Source organism: Poecilia mexicana, unplaced genomic scaffold, assembly GCF_051168715.1.
Source record: "Poecilia mexicana isolate PSO_F unplaced genomic scaffold, ASM5116871v1 scaffold_17, whole genome shotgun sequence".
Lineage (NCBI taxonomy): Eukaryota > Metazoa > Chordata > Actinopteri > Cyprinodontiformes > Poeciliidae > Poecilia > Poecilia mexicana.
Genome location: NW_028263386.1, coordinates 26,595,180 through 26,617,153, shown reverse-complemented (window position 1 = coordinate 26,617,153; position 21,974 = coordinate 26,595,180). Strand labels below are relative to the sequence as shown.

The 21,974-nt window shown below is 42.5% G+C and overlaps 3 protein-coding genes across 5 annotated transcripts; 1 reads left to right on the top strand and 2 right to left on the bottom strand.

The window, feature by feature from the left end:
- Window positions 1-425: 425 nt before the first annotated feature.
- cmpk1 (cytidine/uridine monophosphate kinase 1) lies at window positions 426-7,296 on the bottom strand. Its single transcript, XM_015007020.2, has 6 exons — window positions 7,053-7,296; window positions 5,070-5,216; window positions 2,858-3,010; window positions 2,696-2,772; window positions 2,386-2,482; window positions 426-1,162 (listed from the first exon to the last, which is right to left on the bottom strand). The coding sequence occupies exons 1-6, from the start codon at window positions 7,185-7,187 to the stop codon at window positions 1,121-1,123; spliced, it is 651 nt and encodes a 216-aa protein (XP_014862506.1). The 5' UTR covers window positions 7,188-7,296; the 3' UTR covers window positions 426-1,120.
- Window positions 7,297-7,739: 443 nt separating this feature from the next.
- On the top strand, window positions 7,740-11,223 carry fam78ba (family with sequence similarity 78 member Ba). The gene is made up of 3 exons (XM_015007009.2): window positions 7,740-8,624; window positions 8,713-8,992; window positions 9,669-11,223. Exons 1-3 carry the CDS (start codon window positions 8,290-8,292, stop codon window positions 9,909-9,911), a joined length of 858 nt encoding a protein of 285 aa, XP_014862495.1. The 5' UTR covers window positions 7,740-8,289; the 3' UTR covers window positions 9,912-11,223.
- Window positions 11,224-13,421: 2,198 nt separating this feature from the next.
- slc35a3b (solute carrier family 35 member A3b) lies at window positions 13,422-21,453 on the bottom strand. Of its 3 annotated transcripts, XM_088014679.1 has the most exons (9): window positions 21,348-21,401; window positions 20,164-21,269; window positions 19,143-19,389; window positions 18,425-18,579; window positions 17,687-17,809; window positions 16,448-16,616; window positions 15,350-15,468; window positions 14,294-14,427; window positions 13,422-14,144 (listed from the first exon to the last, which is right to left on the bottom strand). In XM_088014679.1, exons 2-9 carry the CDS (start codon window positions 20,224-20,226, stop codon window positions 14,054-14,056), a joined length of 1,101 nt encoding a protein of 366 aa, XP_087870805.1. In that variant the 5' UTR covers window positions 20,227-21,269; window positions 21,348-21,401; the 3' UTR covers window positions 13,422-14,053. The 3 variants fall into 3 exon arrangements, with proteins under 3 accessions (XP_087870805.1, XP_014862442.1, XP_014862440.1); XM_015006956.2 differs by lacking the exon at window positions 20,164-21,269 and having other exon boundaries at window positions 21,348-21,453; XM_015006954.2 differs by lacking the exon at window positions 21,348-21,401 and having other exon boundaries at window positions 20,164-21,323.
- Window positions 21,454-21,974: the final 521 nt, after the last annotated feature.

Sequence of the window (21,974 nt, the reverse complement as noted above, 5' to 3'; positions counted from 1 at the left end):
AGGTTATTTAAAAATGCTCACGCTCACCCTCTAGCTACTTCCCGTGATTTTCTTCTTCATGGTTTGCACCAGTGAGCACATCCGGTTGTTGATCGTGTGATGAGAATTTTTTTTCCCTGTCATTTTGGTGAATTTTATTTTTAATTTTTTTAATTTTCATGTTTTTATTGAGCCAATTCATTGTCAAAAAGCCAAATTGCACAAAGATGCTCAATGGAAATGCAGCTGTCTGCTTATTGTGTTGTATACAGTATCCCGGCCTGGGTGTAGCTAATGAAACAGGATTTAATTTTCACATTTTCACACAGGTCTCAGTTGGCTTGGATAGGCATTCTCAATAAAATAAATTAAATAACTTGAAATTTTACTATAAACAGTAAACTATATGTGGGTAACATAATCAAAAGTATAAAAAAAACTCAATGTTTTGTTTTCACTTTCCATCTTTATGAATCTTCTTCAAACACATCATACAAAAAAATTTCATTTTCATCTACATATTTATTTCAACTTGTCCCAGGTGTTATTTCTTCAATGAAGTGCATCAAAATGTTCTGCTAAAGACACGTCTCACTCTTCCAACCTTTCCCCCCAACCAGACGCTGGATGCTTCCACATGGAGCAGCCGCTGTCCAAACATGACACAGATGTAAAATTGAATTTAATGAGATGGCTGAAAGGCTATTGGCAAATCGATGAAGAGTCTACTCGATCCTTGTCACCAGGTCACATGACAGTTTGGTCTGAAGCATCACAGCTCCTTCTTACGACATGATACTGTGAAGACATTAGTGATAAATACCATGTTGATGATAGCGTTCAGCGTCTGATAAATTTATAAGCGTCTCGAGAGGAGAGGCACTGAACGGGTCGATAGCAAGTAGCTGCTGGGCATATCCTCCCGTCCCTTGGCCCCCAAAACCCCGGCCCCCCAAATCCATCACTTCTACCACCACGCGGCGTGTTCGCACGAACAGCGTTGTGTTTAGACATGGAAATCAAAAGGAAAACAAACATAAAAACTCATCTGGAAGGACATAGAAATGCATTAAAGTAGAACCGCAGTGGATAAAAAGAAACTTAAAAAGATAAATGAATGTTGCTGACAGTTGGGAGAAAATCAAATTTCTTTGATCAGGATGGCTTTCACATCAGCAAACACCTGGAGGGACAGGAAACAGAAGGGCGGGGCTTAGTTTCACTTTGAGGTTCAATTCCACATTTTTGTCACATTACAAGAGCAAACTTCAAGTTGAAGTGGAAAATTAATGATGTGTGATTTTCAAATTTGGTTTACTGTACATGTAAAAATCTGAAGAGTGTGGCATACCTCTTAAGCTAACTTTGAGCTTTACCAAAGATTAAGCTCAATTCTTAATCTTGAGCTTACGATTTGAGCTCAAGTCATGGTAAATAAACTGTTGTTTACATGCAGTACCTTGCGGGCCACTAGGGGACACCTGCGGATCATGGTTAGAGAAGGACTGTTCTGAATTTTCGAAACCCCAAAGGCAGGGGTGTCCAAAGTCGATCCTCGAGGGCCGGCATCCTGCACGTTTTAGTTCTCTCCCTGGTGGTAGTAACAACCTTTTAAGCTTGTCAATGTTCCTCTTAGGGCTTCTAACGAGCCGTCATTTGATCCAGGTGCGTTAAACCAGGGAGAGAACTAAAACATGCAGGATGCCGGCCCTCGAGGACCGACTATGGGCACCCCTGCCCAAAGGGCTTCAGAGGTCACCTAATTGAGATGATTGTTAAAGAACCAGAATGATGGAGGAAGCAGATAAGTCAGGCAGGAGTTCCTCTACCTGCTGTTCTTTTCACTACAAAACAAAACAAAATCATATCTAAAATTATCACAAGTTTGGATAGCATTAGTCAGATAAGCAGGAGAGGGGGACATGGTAACTGTGAAAGAGCTGTAGAGGAGTATTTATTTATTTAAAGGATAACCGTCTGTGATGCAGCATCTCATTGTTGAGAGAAAACATCCAATGTCTAGTCAAGAACTCCACAAATCTGGCCTTTATGAAGGTACGGGAAGAAGAAACCTGTAAAAAGTTTTGCTAGATGCTCACAATACAAAGGCTAAATACAAAGGCATGCCGCACTTTTCAGATTTTTATTTGCGGAAAATGTTGAAAACCTGGAATCAGTTTCCTTCATGTCGTCTCCTTCCTTAAACAAAGTCCCAAGTCATTTTTTTTGTCAAGACAAAAATGCTTTTGTCAAAAAAACGACTTAAGCCCATTATTTTAGGAAAGTGACGGTAGGTTTTATGGTTTGAATAGTCAAAAAAGACAAAACGTGGAAATATTTCAGCTGGCTTTAAGGATGGCGAAACAGAGAAGCGACGAGCCGTATTGAAGCGCGGTGTTTCCTCACCTCATCCACGGAGCGGGAGGCGTCGATGGTGTACACCTTGCCATGTTTCTGGTATTGCTCGATGATTGGTCGCGTAGAGTTCAGGTAGGTTTGGATTCTGCGTAAGAAGAAGAAGAAACGGTAGCTGGTAATTGGGGTCGGGCCGCACAGGGGACTCGAACGAGACGTAAATCAGGCCAGCGACATACGCAGGTATCCAGTCGGCCAGTTAAATAGGCCAGAGCAATCAGACACGCTGGATTTTAGTTGGACTTCTTCACAAAGAAACCAATCAAACAAGCATGCGCTCAGCACTCAGCAGACATGTCACCTTTTCTCCAGGCTCTCTCTGTTGTCATCTGTCCGTCCGCTGCTCTTCCCTCTTTCTAAACATCTGTCGATGCAAACCTGGGTGCATATCACATCTTCATATTTTATGTGTTGGACTAAAATAAACCGGATGGGGGTTCAGATGCCCCATTCAGTGGCGTACCTCGTTGCTGCAGTCAAAGAAAAGCACAAACTTGACGTCTGCTTTGCCCTCCATGTGCCGGTTCCAGCCCTGCAGGTTGTCCTCGTTACGAGGGAAGCCATCGATTAGGAAACAGTTCTTGGTCTGGTCTTTGGTCATCGTCTCTGCCATGGACTAAACGGGGGTAAACCACAAAAATGGCAACAGCTGCATCTTACAAATTTTGTGCACAAAATTTTGTAAACATGTCCCTAATGTCGCAGAAACACAACTTTGCAATTGCGATGTTTCCATTAAATAAGAAACATGACTAAAATCCCAAGATAAGATTGTTCATGCAACAAGTTGTTAAAAAACGCGCCACCATCCTCCAGCTACTTCCTGACGTCTTCTTCATGGTTTGCTCCAGTGGTAATATTCAGTTGTTGATCATGTGACTCCTGTGATACGAGAAAAGTGTTTCCGTTGCAGATTTGTGAAATACACCCATTTCAATATGGCCAATATCAGCGTGTTTTCATTGAGCAAATTTACTTTAAATGTTAAATTGTGCAATTATATGGTCAAAAGACACACAGCTGTAGACGCATAGACTTAAGTTGTGTAAATATTAAAACATCTAGTAAGGCGTACAGTAATCAGACCTGGGTGTGGCTAGTGACATGGAATTTTCTTTTAAGATTATCACACAGGTTTGGGTTGGTTTGTGCAGCTTTTCCAAGTGGAACAAATAAAATAATTTGAAAATTGTACTATACACAGTAAAATGCATGTGGGTATCATAACCAAAATACGATGAATAAAGCACATTTATTTTCGAAATGTCAAATTTTGCCATTATACGGTGAATAGAAACACAGCAGGTTTGCATGACTGGTACAAACAAAGTTGGAGTGGCTCACAGAGCAGCTGTGAAAACCTTCTACAGAACAACAGATGTTCATGAAAAGAAGCAGAACAAACAACCTCTTGGCAACCTTGGAGCAGCTGCAGGAATGTTTATTATGACACGCTGGCTTTCTTTCATTGCACTAATAAAAATAACATTTTGAAATAAACTCTGTTGAGTCATCTCCCCAACCTCCTTAAGGGCTCGAAATGCTTTGTGTTTTTACCAGATTGAGCCCGTCCGACTCAAACTGAGTGGAGCGCTCCGTCTGGCAGGCCGGCTCTGATTGGCTGAGCCCTCCTTCGCTGTTTTCACCTAAACCGCTGTCAGTTTTCCATCTTTCCAGGTATGATGGTGGGTTAAAACCATGTGTGATGCAGGTCTGAGCATGACAGGATGAGGGGAAGTTTGGAAGAACATTAACTTCTGCCATGCTGTTGAAGTGTATGTCACTTTTAATGCACCTCTGCTTGAACAGTGCGAGTATACTGGGATCAGTGGTGTGAGTTTCACTGTATTCTGCTGCGTCTCTCTAAGCATGAAATAATCATTTAGATTTTTGGAGTCTTTTTTTCACTGATGACTGAAAGCCATATGTAGTTATCTAGTTTTTGAAATGTAATTTTGTTTAAATTTGCTTTGTGTTTTTCTATAATTTGAAGCACTTTGGGATTTCTATCTTGAAAGGTGATACATCAATAAAGTTTTATGTCAATAAAGTTTTACTCCATTGACCAACCAGACACATTTGTCTGTGGTCTGATGTATAACTATACAGTACAAAAGAAAAATAATAATAAAAAAATGTGACTGAAAAAAGAAAATTAATTTTCATTTGAAAACCACTGAAAAAAAGAAATGGGTCTCTGTGTCACAACGGATTTGTACACCAGAGAAAAGGTTATGGATTACTAGTCCGAAGTTCTTAGGAACTCTAATCAGCTCAAAAAATTTAAAAATAAAATTTTAAAAAAGTCTTCAGTCATATTTATTAAAAAAAAAAAAACTCAAAGGGAGTCCCACTAATTTAGCCACCACATTTCGAGATTAATCTAAAAAAAAAAAATTACAGAAATGTTAAGCTTCAAAAGTTTAAAATTTTCAACTTTTGAAACTCAGGAGTTTTTTGGTGGGAATGTACCTCTTTTGTTTTGCTATCTGCAATGGCCCTAATATTCTGTCATAGTTCTATCAGTCACACTAAATTAAGAAAAAAAAAAAGAAAAGAAAAGTATTTGTTCCTGCATTAATAAAACTGATTGACTAAAGATAAGCCTGGCCCTGACGAAGCGTTTATAGCCAGCTAAGCTGAAGTTGAATGCAGAACCTGGACCTGATGCGTACCTGTCTGAGTAAGCTGATGGTGATCTCCACCGGGACGATTTTGCCTTCTTTGATATAGTTATCGATGAGCTGTCCAAACTCAGACCCTTCTCTACCTCGCTCTGCCCTCAGCAAATCTCCAGCTGACAAATGAGTATAGTTGAAGGCCTGAAACACACACAGACAAACACACACACATAGAGAAAACATTAGAATTTTCATATGATCAACTGATCTTCAGTGTTAAAACATGATGAATGCATCCATTTCTTCCTCTGTCTTTATCCAAACAAACGATGACTGCATTATCAGACTGTAAGCGTGCAGCTTGGAAAAAGTTGGCTGTTTGTGCCCTGAATGAAAGGAGCTTCTGTCATTCAGATCTGACTGCTGCTCTGGCAACGTGGCAGCCAACACCCAATCACGCTGGTTCAAAGTCTCCATCATAAACCCTCGCTACCAAACGTCTAGCATGTATGCCACTTGGGAATGCTTTTAGAAAGAAACCAGTTTTACAGTTAAACACAAACAGTCGGAGGACAGGAAGAAAGATACTATGCTAACAGATGGAAACTGGTTTTTCTTCAATAACCGGTTTGTAAACAAAGTCCTCTTGAAGGTGATATGCTCGCGTTATTGAAAATAGCATAAGATATGATTCTATTGAATATCTGGCTGCTTTTTAATTCATTTTACATTCCATTTTGGGGTTATTTTGGAGCAGAACAAAATTAGAATCTAATGAGTTAGGATCTAATAAATCCCAGCAATATAACACCTGATTGGAGTACTGAACTGAATGGTTGTAAAAAAAAAGAGTGTGAAGGGGCTTGTGAGCAAAAGCCAGAGCAAAGCAAAAAGTGACGGTGCTGTCCAGTAGACACTGCTATGGATGGAATACTGTCTCTGCTTCCCGGATACTGAGCCGTTAGCATGTCAGGACAGCCGTCATACAGCAACAGTCAGAGGACTCAACAGCTTTGTTGCTATACTGACTGCTACAGGAAATCCTTACACACCATCACCAGTACTTCCATGAAACGAGTTGCGACCTTTGGGACAGATAAAGTGTTTTTTTTAACTGAATTGGGATTTCTGAGACATAAATCGATTGGCATCAATAATCTGTGAAACACGGTGGAGGCCGTATCATGAAAGTTTGAATTCACTTTCTATTAACATCTAACAGGTGCCTGGTTAGCTTTTTTTTATTATTATTCCTTCTGGATAATAACCACACAGTAGCAGCAGAGTCTCCTCTCTGGATATCATGAAGCAAAAAACGTAAAAATAGCCACAGAGAAATATTTTAAAAAGGACTACCAAAGACAATTTTGACACTAAAGCTCGCTAGTAGCTAGCCAGCCAATAAGGTAACCCCTTTACCTAGTGTATTGATTTATTTTTGCATATTTCGACAACTTAATGGTCATGTTTCACATTTTCATGAGACAACTGAGAAGAGGCTAAAGCTTTAAGCTCGGTACAGTGAACTCCATCTTGTCAGTAAATCAATAGATGTTTGCTCAAACATGTATTCCTGTTTGATGAAGGGGGTCCCGGTGCCCTCCAGACTGGCTCTGGTTGTTACATAACTGCAGCTGTACCAACCAGGCAGTGGGAATGATCCAACATCCTGCCGGCTCTGTTTGCTCTACGTCATGTTCGCTTCGCTCATTCATTCAGTCGTTTGCTCTGGATAAAACTAGCTCTGTATAGAAAGCTCGTGTTGGTCTCATTGGCATCATTAAACTTGTCTTTCCTGCTTCCGGTGTGCCAGGTTCTGCTTGTTTATAAGCGCCATAGCATCAGAGCAAAAACGAAGCTAACTAGCTAGCTAACATTTATTTTTAGAGGACAAGCGGAAGTCGATAAAGAAGACATGGCTACTACATCGTTAATAAAAACGTAATAATGAGTCAAAGCACTCAAAGCTTCTTGTGTCACCTAGCTACACCTTCGCAACGGAAGACGCCAGATTTCATTGTCTTTCCTCCATCATACCTCCACTATTTTGGAGCACTGCGTCCCTTTGCCGGCGCCGGGCCCGCCCAGGACGAAGATAACCTGCGGCTTCATGATGTGCGAGACCCGCTTCAAAAAGCTCTGCGACGCGTTACCAAGCAAGCGGCCCAACATAAACCAGCACCGAGCGAGCAGGGAAGAGGCGCCGTGGTGACCGGTGAGTGCGTGTCAATTGTGTCGGTCGGTGGAAGAACAGGACGGCTTCCACTTCCGCTGTTGACTTCATCCACCAATGGGGTTTCCCCACACGGTGCGTGATGCAGAGCCGTGACCACGCCCTCCCAGTGCACTTGTTATTTTTTTCAATGCAGAGGTCGGGTGACGCCCCTCCCTCCCTCCATCCCTTTATCTCACTCTCGCCCTCTCTCTCTCTTCCTCCCTCCGCTGCCTCTACAGCATCAGCACCTCCAAACCGTACAAGGCGACCCGCCGCTGGGAAGAGGATGCTCTTCACTCCGTTATGATCCACAGCCTAGCGATGAGGCGGCTAACCAAGGGGCTGATGGTATGCTTTTATCACGTCCATTCCGCCTCACTGCCTCCATTCATGATACACCATTCATGGGTCTCCGCGGATGGAAGCACACTGCGAGGAAAGCATTAAAACATCCCCCGCTGGCTCCGCCTTTACGAGCTCGCCTTTTCGCATCTTCTGTTTCCATGTAGGTCAGAGCGATGAAGACACCGATTCTGGCTTCCGAGGGCGCCGCGTGAATTTCGGGCAAATCCGAGGAAAGCCGAGCGAACAAAAGGCATCCCAGCCCTCATCCTCCTCCTCCTCTGACGCACCTGGCTGCCCTGTCGCCACTTGACATGACAGCTCAGAGCCGGCAGCAGGGCAGCAGGATCAAGGGGCACCGACGTGCAGCCGGACGTGCGGACTCGACCAGGAGCGGGGGACGCTCGGCGGAGCGGAAGCAGCAGCCCAGGGGAGGCCGGATTGCAGTTTCTGGGGACGAGCGCCAAGGGCAGTGCGGCAGTCAGCAGACAGACCGGGGGGAGGAGGCTGCGGAGATCTGTGATATACTCTCCCCCGAAACCACTCTCCACACCATCCTGGAGATATGATGGTGGATGTTTGTGTGCTTGATCTGTGGTGACTGTGGCACTCCCCATTCATCCTCTCCACTCTTCCTTCCCAACCAATCACTGGTGATGTGCAATTAAAAGCTTAGGTCTGCTCTCCAGGCACGGGTGGAGCCCTGAGGGGGGACTGATGAGCATACTGGCCAGGCATCACTTGGTCCCTCCTTCTCTGTTTTTACTCCTTCTGCTTGTCGCCTGCACTATGGGCTGCCTTCAAAGCATCGCCTGCAAGCCCCGCATCAGACGGGAGAACATCGTGGTGTACGAGGTGTCTGCCTCTATTGACCAGTGTCCTACAATCATAGAGGAGAACTCACCGATTGTGCTCCGTTATAAGACACCCTACTTCAGGGCCTCAGCAGGAGTTGTGATGCCACCGGTGCCCCGCAATGAGACCTGGGTGGTGGGCTGGATCCAGGCCTGTACCCAGATGGAGTTCTACAACACCTATGGTGATATTGGCATGTGAGGAGAAGACGCCACCTGTCTTTTTATGTTGCCTCTTCACTCAGGCAAAGTAAGTTTCACCTTTCAGTTTCCTGTCCTGGCGCAGGTCTAGCTGGGAGCTACCAGAGCTGCGAGAGGGTCGGGTGAAGGCCATCAGCGACTCGGATGGCGTCAGCTACCCTTGGTATGGCAACACCACGGAGACGGTGACCCTGACCGGCCCCACGTCCAAACCATCTCGGCTGACGGTCAGCATGAATGACAACTTCTACCCCAGCGTGACCTGGGCAGTCCCCATCAGCAACAGCAACACCCCGATGCTGACCCACATCACCCGGGACCAGAGCTTCATCACCTGGCTGGTGGCCATGAACTCTGTCACCAAGGTAGGAGTAGAGCGCAGAGAGCATGCCGGCTGTCTGTTCTCACATAATTTTGCTTCGGTTTCACGTGTGTCCATCAACATTTTTATCCGAGCTGTTAATGCAGAACACTGGCTGTACATCCAGACTCTGTATTTCACACAGACAGGCTGTGATGGTATCAGCTCCTCTTGCATTTTTCTCTTTTTTTGTAAAGTTACAAATGACTGAATTATGGCCAATGGAAAGCCCCTGCAGTGGTCACTAAAACTCAGTCAGACTGCAGCCGAAGATTTTAGTCAGGCCTGTTTTCTGTTGAGTTACAAGCTTGTTCAGCTTCTCTCTGGACAGATTAGCATAGTTTAAGTCCAGTGGTGCTCAACTCCACTACTCAAGAGCCACCATCCTGCAACTTTTAGATGCACCCTGCTCCCAGCCTTTTAGTCAATGGCTGAATTCTTTCACCAGCTCAGCTCTGCAAAGACCTGGTAACGGTGAGTTCATTTGATCCAGCTGTGTTAGAGAAGGCATCCGTCTAGAAGTTGAAGGGTGGTAGCTCTCCAGGAGTGGACTTGGACACCCTTGTTCAAGACAAACAATGATGTATTAGATAACATAATGCAATTTCAAGACCATCATGATTCCCATTGTTGAAGGAGTATTCCTGCCATACTGAGTACATCCTTCTTGTCTTCTCTAGGAGCGCATTGTGTTGCAGACGGTGCGGTGGAGGATGCGGGTTGACATCGCTGTGGATCCGGACATGCCACTTGGCTCCCGAGCCTCGCTTGTCGGTCGACCGTACCAGGAGCAGCCGCACATCCTCAACTACCAGGAGCCCATCCCTCCCAACGCTCTGGGAAGGCCAAATGCCAACGATGCCCAAGTGCTGATGTGGAGGCCGCGTAGAGGGGCACCGCTTGTGGTCATACCGCCAAAATAGGAGGGGGTGAAATCTCTGCACAGACAAAAGCATAGGTGCTCCCTTTAAGGAAAAAGGGAGGACGAAGTGGTCACAGTGCCCGCTGGTGTCCTTGCAGCTCCTAATCTCTAAAGGACTGAAGTGGACTGTTACCTTAAGCCAAAGCGAAGGTTGAATCTTGAATCTGACACAGCAGTCAGAAGAAAACACCACAGTTTGTCCTCCAGGACCTTGAGCGACATCAAGGCTTGTCTAAACCCCACCGGCCCCCGATAATTTTTGAACTGCATATTTATCTCTGCCTGCATTTTTAGCAAAGTACAAACCCAGTTTTTAGACGTACCACAGAGGTATTAGTCAACAACAAGAACTGCATCCCGCATCCTTATGTAGACCTTATTGCATGAGAGTGAGGAGACTGAAAGAAAAAGAAGAAGAAAAAAACTGTTCTTATAGAAGTTTAAGAGCAGCAGTTTGTTTTGTATAACTTGATACCTGAAGACATTTTGATTGACAAGTCAGCCAAAATACGATGTGGGCTGGTTTGACCTCATCGGTGCCAACAAAGGCCTTCAGCACACCCAGTACTGCTATTAAAGGATGTACTCAGATCAGTTCATGGAATCTTAAGTATTGTATGAGTATTTTTAGGTTTAAGATTAAAACCCTTGCATCCATCAGATTGTATTGAGAGCAGCCACGTGGAAGGGGAACACTACTGCTACCGTTTTCACAGGAGTCCTCTATCTCTTCTGGCATATTTTCGCCTCTTTTGTGCAGCTGATATACTGTATTTCAATGGGTGTCGGATGGCTTTAAAGATGAGCTGGATCTCTTCATGCATTAAATAAGAAAAGAAAAAAAACAATAAAAACAATGCCAGACAAGTTTATAAGTACAGTGTAAATAATTTGGAATACTGCCATAAGGCACACTGACACTTACTGTAGCTGGAGGTGTCCACCAATCAAAGTGGCACTAATAAAGTTATGTCACAGATAAAGTTACTCCAGTAATGGATTGTATATGTATTCTTAACAGTTTTCTTGGTCTGGAATTAAACCAAGACTACTTCTAAGAAGTCACTCTTCTGCCCCCACCCTCCCTTGCAGTCCTGTACGCGTAATATTTTTATGAACATGAATTTAAGAAAAGAACATGCTTCAGAGACTTGCGACATTTATTTACTACACATAAATGCTTGTGTCATTATTTTTCTCTCCTCACTTCTCCACCTACAGAGGGCAAACTGTATCAGATTTTGAGAAACAAATAAATGATTAAATGATTATTTATATATGTGACAATTTAAATAAAACTGGAAATGAATACATCCATGCATTTTTACTCAAGTGGGTCAATAATTTAAATGTCAAAATTAAATTTGTATTAGTTTAATGTTTCAATCTTATGCAAACATATGCAAGTCATGCTTTCTTTAATTATGTCAGCAGCAGAGCAGCGTTAAATAATTAAAACTGTCACTGAATTGTTAAATAGACACTGGCCTTTGATTGGTTGACTGGAGAGCAGCATAAGCCCCGCCCACTGACTTTGATTGGCAATTCATGACGTGCTGCTGCATTAAACTGCATTTATCGAATATTAATTCAACTTTTGGCCTTCCATAATTTATCCTCCTGTAATCCACAGACTAAAATATGACATGATATTTTAGTTGGTAATCACAGTAAGATTATGCTTTACTGTTTTATGTCAGAGCCAGTTACATATTGCAAAAAAAAAAAGTTTAAATTGTACTTCCAGATAATTCCAGAATCATGCACCTGGGTAAAAATGTAGCTACAGTACTTTAAAGCTATGTGCACATATTATTAAATGGGCTACAAAAATCATATATTAATACTGAATATGGTGATTTAATACTTTCAAAAGATATCAACACAGATGCCATAATTTAAGAAATTCAAGTCAAAAAATTTTTCTAAGCGTTTAGTTCTCTTCATTTTTATGGATTACAGCTACTGAAACCCTTCCGTTTCTCATTTTACATGAGGTCAAAATGTTTTATTTTGAACATATTACAGCCTTCACGAATGAGAAAACCTGCTGACTAAAGGCAGCTGTCCAGCAAGAGGTCACTGAACAAGCTGACTGTTCACATGGTACTTTATACTGAGGCATGTGTAATGTTTTCTGAACACCTCAGCAGAACCACAGTCTGATCGCCTCCCCTCACTCTACTGATGTACTAGTTTGATAATTAGTAGAATCTATTGTTATATCTTGTCTTATGTAACAACTGATTTTTGTAGTTTTTGTTATAAGGCTGTAAGCCATCATCATCAAAATGAACTGAAGTTAAAGTTTAAAATTAACGGTGCACTGATAAATCAGCTGGACGATGAATCGGCCCGATTTCTTTAATTTTGAGAGATCGCAATATAATATTTACATAAGTAATGGATCTTATCTAAGTCCGCAAAAGTCTGAAAGTCAACTTCTGTCTTCTTTTGCCCTGACATGAGAGAGGACTGACTGACAGATGACCACTTGGTTACATTTCCGCATGTGTGGTTAATAATAATCATCCCACTGTTGCCAGCAACCTTTTTGCTACATTTAGCAACTTTTCAGACAAATCTGTATTGACAAAAATCGGAATGAGCAGGTCAGGCTTTTTAAGTATCTGTGATTGGCCACAGACCTGTAACTGGTGCACCCTAGATACTGAAATATAAGAAGAAAGTTTGTTTTTCTTGTGAACACTCTATAAGCAGGGAAACACATCAATATTTGGTTATCTTTTCAGGCAAAAGAAAATCGGTGATTGGCCAGAAAACTGCAATCAATTCACCCCCACTAGAAACATATCAATCTGAGAGGAATCTGTACAGAAATTGAACTTTTTTTTTCTGAATAAGTTACAGAACAGGAAGATTGAGTGTTTGTTTACTTGTTTTATTTTTTGTTATTAAAATGCTTTAAATTGGCGTTCCAACCCCAGATTACTAGCAGCCGCCCTTTACCCAACATTCTGTTGACGGCCCTGCCACCTTCACCTCCTCCTTGTTTTCCTGGTCGTGGTCCGTCCATCGGCTCGTTCTGACAGCTTTCCAAGGTCCTGCCTGCCACTCCACACACGTTGTCACATGACTCATCCTCCATCTGTGCTTCTCTCCAGGTTCACGCCTCACCTTCCTCTCCCACTGCACTTTTTCCACTCCTCCTCGCCTTTTCTTTCCATCACCAAACGCACAACGCAGAACACAATGAGTCCGGTGAAAACAGTCCGAGGTCAAACCGGGCACGGTAATTTGGTGTCTCTGCTTTTGTCACAGCACCTCGGCTTACTCAGCCATCTGTTGCTATAGAGACAGGTTTGGTTTTCCAGAGTGAGGCGCAACTGGAAGGGAAGGGGAAAGAGAAAAAAAAAATGTTCAAAATGTTCATTGGTGTGCCTTGCTCCTCTTCTCTTTTGTGAACATATCAGTGTGAGAGTGGACACAGGAACACACACACAGACCCCAACTCCCTCTGAAGTGAGTGAAAAATCAATTAGAAGCATACTTTAATTCATTCATCCATAAAGTCTTTATTTTGCATTTATAGAACGACAGAAAAAAATCTTTTTCAAATAGATACCGAGACGGTGACCAGCAATGTCAGGGCAGTCATGTTGCTTTCATTACATTTATCTCATCTTGTATGGAAAAAAAAAGAACATCCAGCATCTCTTGGCGGAGGTAAACCCCTCCTCTTTGCAGCAAGGTTCCTCCTCCTCATCCCGCCACTAGAGGGAGCCTGCGCGCTCCCCATCTGACTCGAATGCTGTCAGATCTGATGCTCTGGTTTAGGAAGACGCTGTTTCCCATCACCGAGTCACTAAAGTTAAAAAATTCATTAAACAAAAACAGCCCAAGTTCCCGTGACTGCAGACTGAACTGCTCTCCTCGTCTTCACAGTGTCACAGTGTGATTGACCTTATGTTTTCTGCAAAGAAATTGGACCCTCCATGATTTCAGCTGAAGTGGCTCCACGGTAACCAGATCCGCTGCTCCTACTCTTCCTGCATCTTAAGCACGGGAGCACCAGAGCGGTGGTTACAGTTCACAGTCCATCGATGCGGGAGGAGGAGGGAGGTGTGGAGGGTTGGAGGTCTGCCATCCCATCCCATCCATCAGCTCGCTGGAGCTCCCTGACTACACTTTGACGGTGCCGTTAGCGGGCTTGCCCTGGTAGCCGTAAAGAAATGTGGCAGCAATCACCAGCATCGCTCCCAGGAAAAACACCCTGCAGGAGCAGAGAGGCAGAGAGAGAGAGAGATAGAGAGAGAGAGAGAGAGAGAGATGGAGAGAGAGGGAGAGAGAGAGAGAGAGATTTATACCAATCCAATACACAAACGACGGGTTGCAAGGCTCTGTTAATGTCACCACGGTTACCCTGTGGGGTGGAAGTCGTTCAGGAGGAAATACGAGATGAGGGTGGACATGATGATGGACACGGAGGTAGCGAATCCTTTGAGGATGTTGTCGGCATACTTAATCACCACGGCGACGACCAGTCCGCCCACAGCCTGCAACGCAAAGTTTGAAAGTCTGAAAGTTTTTCATGTGATCCCAACAAACCAGTTAAACCACAACTACTTTCACTTTGTAAATAACCCCGAATAGTAATAGTAATAAAAAATTATTTTAAATGATTTGATGTCAAAACACTGGTCCTGTAGTAGTAAGAAGTGGAAACATAAATTATTTTTGCTTACTCTTACCTTTCATTTCACCAGACACTACTGACCATATATTCTGTTGTGTGATGTTTTCATGTTTTCTGAACAATTCATTGTTAAAAATGTGAACTTCTTATCAATGAACTTACCTAGTTAAATAAAGGTGAAATGAAATAAACAAAATAAAAATGCAGCATAAATATTCACACCCTGTTTGTCCAGTGACAACCATAATTTTTATTTTATTTTATAAGACAGATTCAAATGAAAGGTTGCCAAGTTTGAAGCTTAAAAAAGGCAATCTGAAAAGAGCAGCAGTATGTCCAGCCCTCCTTATTTTGATACTCTTAAATGATCTCAGTACAAATCCAAAAGTGAAGGCCTCAGAGGTTCAGTAGCGAACATTAGGAGAGGGGTTAAGTAAAAAATGGAAGCTCAGGCTTTTTATTTTTTAAAGAGCTTTATTATATTAGCTTTATTATTTATTATATTCATATTTCTACTTCCTTTGACCATGTGTTGGTCTGAGATAAAATCCAATTAAAATACAGTGGTCTGTGACCATAACGTGATAAAATGTGAAAAAAGTTTGAGGGGTGTGAATACTACCTGCATGGTGCAGTGTATATTTCCTACGAACTATTTAGAATGAAATAAAAGTCAAAGTCAAGTTAAGGACTGTATTCTTTTTCTTACAGTTTCAACCAGTTTTCTTCTGGAAATAAAATGGTAAACTCTGAGACACTGAAGGGATTCAAAGCGAGCCAACCTGCAGTACAACAACTGTCCAGGTGATGGCGTTGTAGCCCTGAAACATCCCGGACTGTCTCACGCTCTGGCCGTCATACACCATCATTCCCAAAAAGCCCAACAGGAAGCTAAACAAACCTGGAAAAATAAAATAGCTTGATGATTCTCCACAGCAGGAAATATACAAGTAAACGTCCACCTTTTGCTTTAACACATTCCGCCATTACCTTTGTTATTCACTGTAGACTTTGTTAGGTTCAGAATGTTTCACTAAAGAGAAAGAAAGAAATACTGCTCTTCTCACGTGTGAGGTTTTAAATATACCCATTATCAGCTGAAAAGGAGAACATTAGGAACATTAGGAAGGTGAAGGCGATGACAGCTGCTGGGCATGAAAAACCTGTTTCTGAGGCACACCTAACACTGGTACCGACTGCCGGGGGGCGAAAGAGGAGCAGCTGTACAAAGGCTTTCTCAGGAAACCTGAGCGCAAGCAGACAATCTAAAAATGCTACCAATGAAAAGCAACTGGAGGGAAACTGGGGCATGCAGAACAACAGCCTTTACAGGATCATCAAGAAATAGTGCCTTGGTGTCGTTAAAGGTGCAGTAAAATGTTTTTCAGCAACATGGTACCATTTTATAGTACAATTAAACAACTACATTACCTTCAGTTACTGTACATGACTTAAAAGACATTTGACTTTGTACTTCATTGTCATGCCACCATTAGCTTGTTTTTGGAACAAAATTCAGACTCTGGTCCCAGGTTTAGAAAGTTAATACAGAAATAAAAATAAATAAAGTAATTTATGTCATATATAGATATGTATATCAAAAGACTGTGTGCGTGTGTGCGTGTGTGCACGTGCGTGTGTGTGTTTCATCACAAAGGCGGAGTTAAGTCCAACCTGGCGTTTTGCACAGCTGAATGGTTCCCACAGGAGACTAAATGATTTCTCAAACATGAAGGAAAATGTCAATGCAACACTTCCGCTATGTTTTTGATGGTGAAATTCTATTATAACATGATGTAAAGCTTAAAAAAAAGTCGATTTTACATAATACTGTCCCTTTGTGGCCAGTCATAACCATGATGTTAGGTTCAGAATCGTACCCAGCTGTATGTTGCGGACCCACACACTCTGCTTGGTCTCCTTTAGGATCTTCTCGAAGTAAACTCCAGCAAAACCGCTGGACACGCAGGCCATCAGCACCGCCACCACTCCAACCACCTGGGAGCCCACAGTCAGAACCTTCTGCTCTCCTGTAGAGTTGGTGGGCCACTGGGGAGGACGAACATGGGTTAGATCAGATTATCAGGACACGTTGTGATCAGACTGATAGAAAACAGGACAGTTTAGTGAAAAGAGACAGTTGAGTGTGCATTGTTGGGATCAGCTGATGCCAGCTTATGGTTTTATTTTTCTATCCTATAGAAAGTACACCTGGCACAGTGCTTCTGTGTGTACCTATGTCTATTAAGGCACTGGTGAAGCTATTTCGTTTGCATACTCTGCTCTTTTCTTTCCCTCAGAACGTTCAGAAGACTCAGTACTTCATCTGTTTCTTGAACTTTGACATTGGTGGAGCTATTGCTGCCCATAACTTGTGTATTATCGCTTTTTCACTCCCAAAAGAGAGTACCTCTGTCACAGAATGTCTACAGCTCAATTGACCATAAAATTGGAAAATAAATATTATTAATAGAAGCATGCCAATTGCAAAAAAAAAAAAAAAAAAAGCAATAGAATGAGTTGGCTTTTCTCCCCTATTGAAATTGGTGTATTGTGCAAAAACGCAATGGAAAAACTTTTTATTTGTTTGTTGGCGTTGGCTTTCATCGACAAAGCTCAGCTGGCTCCACCAGAGCTCATCGAAATCATAAAACGTTGAGTTTATTATTCGAATGTGTTGAATCTATCATCTGTAAAATCATAGACTACAATTTCCCCAAAACGTTGCTTACAGAGCCACTCCCAAGAAGGCGGGGCTTGTCGCTCCAACTCTAAATAAGATACCGACGTCTCCCCTGATTGACTGATAGATGATGAGCACTGAATTGTAAATATATCTCATGTAACTGTTTACATCCATCGCTAACATGATTTGTAATGACTTATCGCATGAACAAACTTATTCACATGTGATTTTTATTTTATTTCTTGTGCAACGGAAACACCACAATTGTGAAATTGTGTTTTCTAGACCTCAGGTTGAGGGCGTCAGATGCCAAACTTTGACTGAACTAAATTCTGGACCCATTAGTCTCGCTCGCAGTGTACAGTGAGAGCATGCCGGTTGTGAACGTTCGCCATGGAAACCAACTTGGCAGAATTCAATGGACCTGACTCACCTGCACCAGCGTGACTCCAGCCATGAGGCTCAGTAAGGAGAGCCACTGGTACAGACCCAGCCTCTTCCCCAGCATGGAGATGGAGAACAGAGCCGTAGTGAGGATCTTCAGCTGGTAGGTGACCTGCGTCCATCACAGATAAACAATATAAATGTATGTTTGTTTTTCCCCCTTTTCAGAGCACTTGTTTTAGTCCTAACAGAATTATTTTTGATAAAGAAAAGAATGATAAGTGCATATTGTTTTTGGATGGATGTTAGTTTCATTTGTTAGAGTTAGCACAAATTGTAAAAAACAAATGCAATTAAAAGTTTGTGCAGCCTTTCAGCATGAAAATGTTCTGTGCAACTTAAAGTGCTTACTTACATTGATGTTTCATTACATCGACCTCTTACTTACATATTTGCAGACCTTCTAGCATAATAAAACCAGAGGACGCTTCACTAAACTACCTTATCACTGAGTTGCAGGACAGCAATGACCTAGTGACACAGTGCTGCTGATGGCTGTTGCTGCTTTGAACTACAAGTAATTATTGCTGGCAACATTTAAAAGTTCCACTAAAGACTAATATAAACTAAATACCACTCCCATCAGGCATCGTAATGAGGCCCTTTGAAACTGGAAGGTATTTGCAATTTTCCCGGAAGGAATGAGTCAGAGAGCCACGGAACTCCTTAACTTCTGAGAAAAACTGCTAACCCACAGTCAGCCTGACCAATCACATCCATGTGTAACCTGATAGGTGGCTGCATCCAGGTTGGACAGGGCGACATAGAGCAGATTGTTCTGTAGCGTGTAGATCCCTGCAGGCACGGCCAGCTTCATGGTCTCCACAGGCTTCTTCACAATCTCCTCTTTCAGCAGCAGGTTCATCGCCCGCAAACTGTATTCTGACAGAAACAGAGAGAGAGTTGTTGGGTCCGCCCATACAGTATAAGTATGATGGTGTATTAGGGCCACTGTAGATATATTAAAAAAAATGGAGGAGTAAATATTGGCCAAAAAACCTTTTGGAATTTTAATATTAATATTGATATTTTGTGTGAATATTTTGCTAATAAAAGCATACAAATTTCAAAAGTTGAAAATCTGCTAGAAAAAACAAAGACGTTTTGAGATTAGGCTCAGAATTGTTCTAGAAACATGGACATTTCAGAGTTTCAAAAGTTGAAAACTTTCTAGAAAAAAACTACCTTTTGAGATTAATCTCTGCAATGTTGAAAACAATAAAATTTTTGCAAACTTGATATCTGAATTGAAAACATCGAACATTTTCAACTTTTGAAACTCTGAAATCTCCAAGTTATTTTCTAAAAAAATTCTGACAATTTTTGGCGGAATTTTCTCCTCCTTTTGTTCTATCCCTTAATGGTCCTAGTACACCGTCATAGATAAGGGACAGGGGAGCATTTGTGTATTACTGCAGGAGCCATAGGAGAAAGAACCCACTCACTGTTTTCCATGAAGACGAGGAAGGTACATGTAAAGATTTTAAGGACCTCAGCAGTCACTACAGCAGAGGAGGCCAGGTAGCGGGGGCCGTCCTCCTTCAGGGTCCGGGAATAGCGCATGGTGAGAACCAGTGATGTGGTCTGCAGCACCAGGACCCCCAGGGACAGATACTTTAACCGTGAGGGGTGGGGTGTGGACGAAACCATCGTGGAGGACTCTTTGTCCGAGCTCTCAGCTGGTATTGGAGCCTTTAGGATGTTCAAAAACTAAAGTAAGATTATTTCAACAGAAACAAATGTCTAGGCTAAGCTAATATTGCCAACTGAAGAAATATGACATCTTTTTGTGTGCAAAAAGATGTGTTTTAAAGGGGCAGTATTACCTTCAGTTCTTATAGAAATTCTACATACATAGCAAATATAACTTAAAAGAGATTTGACTGTGTAATTTAATGGCTTAAAATTGGGTCTCTGTCTCTTTAAATACTCCAGCTCTTTCTGAAAGGCCACCTTCAAGAAGCCATCATAACATGGCTCCTCTGTTAACCCTTTAATAACGTTTTTACCAGCATTTTACTGAGACGTAGCTGACATAATGAGCTCAGCAGATGCTCAGTTCCACCAGGTGTTTGCTAATTGCTGCTGGCTAGTTTGAAGGAGCTTATGAGAAGCTTCATCTCCAAGGCAGAGCTAGGTCCACCCAGGCGTTTTGCACAGCTGAATGGTTGCCATGAGAAAGTAAAGGATTTCTCAAGTACACATGGAAAAATCAAAGCAACACTCCAGGTATGTTTCGATAAAGGAAGAATATTATAACATGAAATAAAGCTCAAAAAAGTCAATTTTACATCACACTGTCCCTTTGAATACAAGGCCCCAGATGTTCAATCGCAATCACTCATGCTATGTTAGCTAGCAACACGCGTACATTTGTTGGCAAACTTTGGACAACTGCACAAACAGTAATGTGTGTGTCTCACACTGGAGACACAATGGCAAAGTCACAGAGTAAAAATGTATTACCAGCTTCACATCTGCTATATCCCGGATGTCTGAGGACAAATATTCTTCACTCTTCGGCGTCATATTTCCTGAAGTTCCTCAATGGTTTTAGCTGAACTTCCTCCTTCCCTCGTCATGTCATTGTCGTGACCCCAGATGTAGAGCTTCCCATGCATAGAGGGGCAGAGGAAGGCGACAGAGGCAGACCATCCACACCAAACCTGAGCAAGAATCTCACTTCTAACCACAAGCAGTGTCCAACGCTACTCTGCTGGTGGTGGGAGGAGCAGCGGTATGCCTCCTCTCTGAGGTTACTACCTCACTCAAACTACTGTCACTGCTACTATACACCATCACTCCTACAGACTCCTCAAACAGAACTGACTTCCTGCTTTCCTCTAAAGCGTTTAAAAGACAAAAAGACAAAGTCCACTCATCTGTTTTCTGAAACTACGGGGTAATGTTTTACTGTTTCAGGTCTACGCTAAAATGAGGATGTAAAACAAGTCAAGCGGAGCAAAGCCGTTCTCCAAAAACAGGAGGTGGGGGGCGTGTTCAACACACCAGCACACTGACGCTCTTATGTGTCAGCCGTGCAAAGCAGAGGGGAGCGCGGCGGCACAGTCTTCCTCTGTATGTCTCTGCCAGAGCGTGTGTGAGTGTGTGTATCCTTCCTCAAACCTAACACACCGTATACAGTCTTTCTGAGAATGTTTCAGACACACCCTCGGCGTTCGCTGCCGTCTCGATTCATAGAACTGGAGTTTGTGGAAGAAGAACAAACTGGAACACTAAACCAGGGTGGAAGGTTAGGCTTTAACACAGAATGCTGCACTGAGATGCAATGGTAATAAAAATTATTTCCCTACAACTTAAATCGGTCTGTTTTTCAAGCTCACCCTATCCTTTTCTTGCACCACCACAAGGTGAAAGTTTCCTTTGTTCTCTTGAATTCATTACAGGTAAACTTGTAGCACATTGGAAGACGATCTAAATGTAACCCAAATCAATGAGTTTTATTCAATTTCAGCCACAGGAAAACTCTATCCGCCCATCTGGAGAAACATCCATCCACCCAGTCGTTTGTTGGTCAATGACAAGCGGCCGGCAGTTCTTCAAACAGATCCCTAACAAGATAATGCAGCAAGCAGCTACAAGAGTATTCTGGAAAACCTGACAAAAATGCAAAAATGTCCCGTACTAACCTGTGTGGACATATCCTGCGTCTGTGTTCACACACTCAGTACAAGGCTCAACTGACACCACCGGTTCCCTCGGAGCCCAAAGCTGACTGAGCAGGTTGGATGACGACAACCCATTAGCACAAAATACCTGACTGAAACGGCCTCTGAAACTGGTTTGGAAATGTCTATAGATAGTAAGAAAAACATACTTAGCACATTGCTAAAGTATGATACAATACACAGATCCAAATAAACAGATCCACAGATCTGTTTATTGGATCAGTAACGCAAAGCAGAGCTAAACGATAAAGAGGAAGGAAATGATACATGCTTTTTACACAAGCTTAGTCAGACTGGATGGAGATCAAGTATTTCCAAATCTTGAAACAGATCCTCAACTAAATTTAAGTCTGGACTTGGATTAGGCCTCTCTAACTAATGAATTAGCTTTGACATAAACCATGGCGTTGTAGCTGTGATCTTTTATTGCCTCTAACAGATATTCTTTCATAATTGCTACTTTTAGCTCCTTCCATCTGCCCTCCAAGTTTCTTTTTCCTGCTGAAGAAAAGCATCCACCTAGCCTAATGCAGCCACCATCGTGTTTCACAATGGTATTGGTGTATTCAGGGTGGCATTCAACGTTAG